The sequence below is a fragment of the Phragmites australis genome, chromosome 5 (genome assembly GCF_958298935.1).
Source record: "Phragmites australis chromosome 5, lpPhrAust1.1, whole genome shotgun sequence".
NCBI lineage: Eukaryota > Viridiplantae > Streptophyta > Magnoliopsida > Poales > Poaceae > Phragmites > Phragmites australis.
In genome coordinates this window covers 36,213,529-36,220,544 of record NC_084925.1, presented here as the reverse complement: position 1 = coordinate 36,220,544, position 7,016 = coordinate 36,213,529, and the positions used below count along the sequence as shown (strand labels likewise).

General features: G+C 45.8%; 1 protein-coding gene and 1 pseudogene across 1 annotated transcript; both read left to right on the top strand.

Moving 5' to 3' along the window:
• Positions 1–1,468: 1,468 nt before the first annotated feature.
• Positions 1,469–2,575, top strand: LOC133917629 (probable aquaporin TIP2-1). Its single transcript, XM_062361507.1, has 2 exons — positions 1,469–1,732; positions 1,831–2,575. Exons 1-2 carry the CDS (start codon positions 1,606–1,608, stop codon positions 2,445–2,447), a joined length of 744 nt encoding a protein of 247 aa, XP_062217491.1. The 5' UTR covers positions 1,469–1,605; the 3' UTR covers positions 2,448–2,575.
• Positions 2,576–3,091: 516 nt separating this feature from the next.
• On the top strand, positions 3,092–4,075 carry LOC133917628 (probable aquaporin TIP5-1; annotated as a pseudogene).
• The last annotated feature ends 2,941 nt before the right edge of the window (positions 4,076–7,016 follow it).

Here is a 7,016-nt window from a genome sequence, read left to right as displayed (position 1 = left end):
AATTCCAAATTCGCAACGCAAACGTGCTTTCTCAATCATTTGTGTAAATCGATAAGGTAAAGAACCATTGGAGCGTTGTTAATTGTTATACAATAGCATGGCATAGCAGAATGTGTCATCTGAATAATGCTGAGGGCATGACAGTAGGACAGGACACCTAATCTCTGAAAATTAGTGGCTGATCAGGGCCCAAAAGTGCTAACCACTGCACTACAAAAATGTGCCCGTTGCGAGTTAGTACAAATTGGCTGTTGTCACAAAAATAGTATGGCAACTTAGAAGATTCTCGCAGTTTTGTTAAGATTGTAAATTATGGTGACTTATGCATGACAAGAGCACAAACCTTACATATTTGGCGAGACTTTGACTTGAAGAAAAGATTAGAGGAAGGCTAAGATGCTAGCTAAAAAAGAAATAAAGGAAGAAAAAAAGAGGCAGAGCTAGCTTAATGCACTCCATGTTTGAACTTAGAATTCACAACTTGAAAGCTATGCTCCTAAAACAAAACTATTGGCGATGGTCGAAACTATGTAGTAAAGTTATCTTGTCATCAAGTTTTTTAAAAAAGCTTGCTGCAAAAAAAATTTAAAGATGGAAACCGCAAAATTCCACTTCTGCTATTGTACAATCATATTACTGTGCGTGAGATCATTGGCATGACATGTTTTAGCACCACTAGAACCCTCTTTGAAACCAAAAAGGGAAAATTCATATTTAATCGTTATACAGATTTAAAAAGAAACCAAAAGGATGGTCCTAATCATACGTGCTTATCTAATGAAGTCGTTGCCACAAATTACAGAACTATCATATTGTTGTGATGTTCAATTGTGGTACCTGACGCAAACACAATGGGTTTAGTATTCTTTCATTCACCGACTTCAAAATACAAAGGCAGAAAAGGCTGGTTGGACAGGCAGCCTGGGAAAAGTGCACTGATGACGATCGTTGCAAGTTCTCACCAGTGGACAGTGATCATTAGGCAGACTGCAGAACAAACCCTCTCGACTATATTCATGCACGGCCAGAAAAAGATTAAAAAAACTTTTGCTATGCATGTAAAACTAATTGCAACAGTCAATGCTAAAACTTTATATCAAGTTGCGCAGCAAAGAAAAGGGAAAACATCTTGTGTACACGGCACAGCTCATTAGCATTGTTTGTTCATTACTAAGAAAATCTCCAAGTATTTGCGAGAACAGAACTTCAAATGCAGCATTTAAGTGTTACATGAGATAACATACCCTCTAATGATGATCTTCAGTACTGCCAATTTGCCATTGCTTGGTGTATCCTCACATGGGCAGTTCACAATAACAAGAAGCATTTGAACAAAGCAAAGTGTGTCTGCCCGGGCGGGCAAGATCCAATCATGGAATAAGCTAATACTCTAAATGGAATTAAAATGTTCGTGGTGATTATCCACGCCGTCCAGGATACTCTAATCCACTACTTGAGGCCGGCCAATAAGAAGCTTAGCACGATGCCGCGTGTATAAAAGGGGCATAAGCTCAGTGAACTTCCTGCACCGGTGTAAACCATCAGCTCTCGTGTAGAGAAGAAAGAGTTCAGGGTAGCGCAAGGAATTAAACAAGCGAAAACAAGATGGTGAAGCTAGCATTCGGAACCGTCGGCGACTCCTTCAGCGCCACCTCCATCAAGGCCTACGTGGCCGAGTTCATCGCCACCCTCCTCTTCGTCTTCGCCGGCGTCGGTTCCGCCATCGCCTACGGTGGGTCAAGTTCCAGTTATCTTTCGCCGCGAGCGCTTGACTTGTGTACGTAGTTCAATGCATGCTAGTAAGCATGGACTTGGCGCGTGTACGTGCAGGGAAACTGACCAACGATGGCGCCCTTGACGCCGCCGGTCTGGTGGCGATCGCGCTCGCCCACGCGCTGGCGCTCTTCGTCGGCGTCTCCATCGCAGCCAACATCTCCGGAGGCCACCTCAACCCCGCCGTGACCTTCGGCCTCGCCGTCGGTGGCCACATCACCATCCTCACCGGGCTCTTCTACTGGGTCGCCCAGCTGCTCGGCGCCTCCATCGCATGCCTCCTCCTCAAGTTCGTCACCCACGGCAAGGCCATCCCGACGCACGGCATCACCGGCATCAGCGAGCTGGAGGGTGTGGTGTTCGAGATCATCATCACCTTCGCGCTCGTGTACACCGTGTACGCCACCGCCGCGGACCCCAAGAAGGGATCCCTGGGCACCATCGCGCCCATCGCCATCGGCTTCATCGTCGGCGCCAACATCCTCGCCGCGGGACCCTTCAGCGGCGGCTCCATGAACCCCGCCCGCTCCTTCGGCCCCGCCGTCGCCGCGGGCAACTTCGCCGGCAACTGGGTCTACTGGGTCGGACCGCTCATCGGTGGAGGCCTCGCCGGGCTCATCTACGGTGACGTGTTCATCGGCTCCTACCAGCCCGTCGCCGACCAGTACGCGTAAGGCGGATGGATTGAACCGAGTGCAACGACGCAGCGTGTCCATCTGTGTCGTTTGCTTTTCTCTTCGCCACGTGACATGGTCACGAATGTGTTTGTACGAATGATGTGTGGTGCATGGCGTTGTGTTCCCTTTCCGATTCTCTTTTGCAAGGGAAAAACTTGATTTACTTTCTCATTTCTTATCTATAGTATAAAATATAAGTTGATTCCTGCATTATATCCTCACATCTAATAAAAATCTTTAAAATTTAAATAATTTATCAACTTTTGCTATTCATCCTCGTTCTCTAACTTCCTCACTTCATTACCGGCTATGTATATAAGATTTATTTTACTAATAAAAATAAATAGAGAAATTAGCGGATAATCTTCTTCTTATTTTTTGGATATCATCTGAAATCAAAATACAGTATCGCTCCGGTGTATTCGTTCGCTAGTTTCGTTTATGTATAGATTTCTAGTTCCTTTGCGGTTTTCACTCTCGTGTAGCCCAAAATTGTGACGGTTACAACCGATTTGTGACAGAACAGAACTATGCGAGTAGCCGTTGGTAAACACCGTGCACACTTCTACTGCACGGGCGCGCCTCTTCTCCCTTTCAAAACAAGTGAGAGGGTTGAGACGCAGTGCTTCACGCCGTCAGGCATGAGGGTCTGCTTGAAGCCATGCTTCTCGCCGTCAGCGTTCCGGTCGTACCTCGCCGAGTTCATCTCCACGTTCCTCTTTGTGTTCGCCACCGTCGGCTCCGCCGTCTCTGCCTGTCCTTCGAACCCCCCTCCGATATTCATGAAGCCTTAACCACTCAACTACTCTTTCCTCACAAGTTACAGACTGCTCACCGTGTGTTTCTTGATTCTTGATGTGCCCTGCAGGTTTGCTCACGCCGGACGTCAAGTTTGACACCTCGTCCCTACTGGCCACCGCCATGGCCTAGGCGTGCGCGCTCTTCATCGATGTCTTCATCGCAGCCAACGTGTCCGGCGGCCTTGTCAACCCCGCTGTGACGTTCGCCTTCGCCATCGGATGTCACATTGACGTGCCGACCGCCGTCCTCTACTGGGCCACGCAGTTGCTCGGCGCCACCCTTGCTTGCCTCGTCGGCCACACCCTCTCCGTCGGCCAGGTAACGAAACTACCCATCCCATGCTCAAAGACATGACACTTGTCTAGTGAATCTTTCCACATTCGGCATGGAGTGTGATGACAACGAGGACCGAACATCCACACGCAGGCCGTGCCGATGACAAGGATCACCGTGGACATGACCAGGTTCGACGCGTCGATCCTGGAAGCCGTGACCACGTTCATGCTGGTGTACATGGTCCACACGGCGTGTGACCCTCAGGTCCGAGTAGGCGGCAGGGCCGTCACGGCGACAGGGTGCTGGCGATCGGGCTCGTGACGGGGGCGTGCGTGCTGGCCACAGGCTCGCTCACCAGTGCATCCATTAACCCTGCGCTTTCTTCGGGTCGGCGGTCGTCAGCGGGGACTTCAAGAACCAATGCTGCATATTGGATCGGCCCTATGGTCGGCGCGGTAGCCGTGGCGCTAGTGCACCAGCATGTCATGTACCCGGCCTCATCGCTGCCGGAGTCACGACTTGGGAACGTGGATACGGTGGTGGTGTAATTGAAGCTGCGACTGAACGAATAGTAGTGGGCTAGTGCCAATGTTGGGCTGGCATAGAAAATCTTTCCGTATCACACCAGCCTAGCCTCCTTCTTAGGAAGTGACATTTCTATGTTGAGCCCATGACTTACTAGGCCTTAGGGCTCATTGATGTAACTTAGTGACATGTTTATTGTGTGACTAAGTACCCATCCGCTATCAAATTCGGATGAATTCATGTTCATCAATAGTACGTGACGTCGTGAATAATGAACATTGTAGATTGTGATCTTATTTGTCACCAAGCCATGTTGTGGACCTTGATTAACACTTCGCCACGTCACAGCTATTTTTTGCGATAATGTGCTAGTACGATGACTTACCAAAATATCTTAGCATGATATGGTCCATCTCATTTACTTCTCAGTTTACCTTTTCCGAACAATTTGTATCTTGATTTGAATAATAGGACTTTGTCTCCTTCCTTGAACTCCTCCTTTGATGTGCTCACTATGATACACCTTTAGCCTCATTTCCTGAAACTCGCTGATTTGTATTCTTTGCTTTTTTGAGAGAGAGTGTATTCTTCGCTTTATCCTAGCTGCATCCAAATTTAGGTTCATCTCTTTGATTAACCAATATGATTTGCTCCAATTCTATTGGTAGTGACATGTCTTGTGGACTCTCTTGTATGCCCAAAACACGTAATTTACCAACAAAGCTATTGAATAGACCAACCAGTCTCTTGTCAATGCTATCGTTATTCTTATCATAGCATTTCTAATTAGGTTAAAGTCACCTCCCACCACCAGAGGCAGTGACACCATGTCACAAATATCCTCCAGTTCTTGAATGAAATCATTGGATAAGCTATGATCTGCTAGTTCATACATAATGATCAGTTTCCATCTCAAATCAGACATTCTCATCCTTACTGTGCCTTTAATAAAAAATAGAATATCTCACAATTCCTAGCTCTAGCAAATCCTCTTTAACACCAACCAAAATCTCCCTAGATTGTCCCTAGGCAGGGAGCATAGCCGAGACAAAAGTTTCATTCCCAGGAATCTCCCTAAGATCCTTGGCTGTGAAGTCCTTCTCCATAGTTTCTTGGATACCAATGATGTCACACTTATCTTAGAAAATGTAGTCTTTGATTTATTTTCTCCTAACTGCTTTCCCTTCCAAAGTAAAATTTTCATTTTTATTTTTTGGGGTGGTTGTCTCTCCACCTTCTAGTCAGAGGACCACTCCTTGTGACCTCACATACTTTCAGAAATGTAGATTCAACATCTCTGACTGAGTTATCAATGACCACCATGGTCAAATCCTACTCTAAATTATGTTCCATGGGAACCTCTTTTTCACTTTGTTTCTACAGATAAATTTTATAATTTGCTTCAACAATGGCAGCTCTAGCTAAATCCTCAGCCTTAAAGGCATCAACTGCACTACAATATTACCAACTTATATATCCGGAGCATCAATAACCTTAGCGATGCATTCATTAGAAGTATTATTCAGAAGAGTAAAGTGGTTGGGGTGTAGGAAGTACCTCCAGTCATGTTCTTCATCTGGACCCTCTTCATGACCTTGATATGGATAGATATGCCATCTCTAGGGATCCTAGAGCTGGCTCTAGGGCAAATAGGAGAAACTCGAAACAAGGATTGCTTGGGTAGCCACAAGGCTCTTCCTCTTTCCTAGCTTGCTTTTCTTGGCCTTAGAAATAGGAACCCATCCTTGGGTGCTTTCAAAGTTATTAGTTTTAGAACTGATCTATGAGAGGTTATCAAATTCCTCCTCTGCATCTCCTTGGGAACCCTCCATAGTGATCCCTTGGAGCTGAGCATTGACATCCAAGTTAACTGAAGGTCCACATATGGCTTGATCCACAAGTGAGGGGGAAGGGACTCCCCCTCCCCTTGATTTTTGGTGCCTCCCAGATAGGGATCTTTAGTGTTATCCCCTTGTCTCTCTTGTGGTCCAAAGGATTCAAGTGGCTCAGTTAACAATAAGCACTCCTCCTTAGAGTATGACAGTTCATGAACATGATTAAGGTCTAGTCCTTGGTGATCAAGAGGATCCTCCAAAGCAAGGTATTGGTCAGTCATCTGGGAGTCAGAGATCTTGACACCCATATCAAGAACAGCAGGCCCCCTGGTACCCCTTCCAGAATGATCTCACCATGAGATAGAAGCAGTCTTGTATCCCCTTCTCCAGCTACATCCATGTTAACTATTAGCGTTCCTTGGAAAAGATCAAAAGAAGCCAGTGGAATGATAACCTTACATGGTTTAGAGGTCACTAGGCCTCAGATAGAACTTGCTTGCCCTTTTCCATGGGCTTATGAGGCCTGGTAGAATTTTCTTGGTTTTATCTCCTCCCTCATTTGTATTAGTGTCTCCTAGGCTTGACTCCTCTTCAAACTCACTCATATCATCTCCATTTGAACCTTTATCGTCCTCATCATCTGGATTATCTGGCTTTGATGGGCTCTCTTTGGAGGATTTGTCATTGAAGTATTCCATGATATATTTGATCAAATGTCCTTCTCCATTGAAAAATATCTCTATGAAGTTCCTAATTTTGTGAGGATCTATGCAGATACCCTTAACTCTAACAGGGTCATCCTTCAATAACTCATCCACAACAACAGGTTCAACTATCAGAGAGGTGATTTCTTTAACAGACTCCACATATTTAGAGAAAGCATGTATACCATATATCTTAACCCATGTAGATTTGAGCACATGAGTGATATCTGGGTCCTTCCCATGCTTGCTAATTTTAACTTTCAACTTGTGTAGGGCCAGCTCTACCGAGTTAAACTTTGAGAAGGTGGCTAGGGATTCCTTGGTTAGGAAAACCACCATAAAATCATTACCAACTAATTTTCTCACTCTCTAGTCCCACTTGGGGTCTATGAGATGTTTTAGTTCAGCCTCTATCTTCTCTGTTA

What these genes read in the sequence shown, in the direction of transcription:
- LOC133917629 (XM_062361507.1), top strand. Translation starts at nt 1,606, where the DNA reads ATGGTGAAGCTAGCATTCGGAACCGTCGGCGACTCCTTCAGCGCCACC. An exon ending in CGGTTCCGCCATCGCCTACG is followed by an intron (nt 1,733 to 1,830) that starts GTGGGTCAAGTT and finishes GTGTACGTGCAG; the next exon opens with GGAAACTGACCAACGATGGC.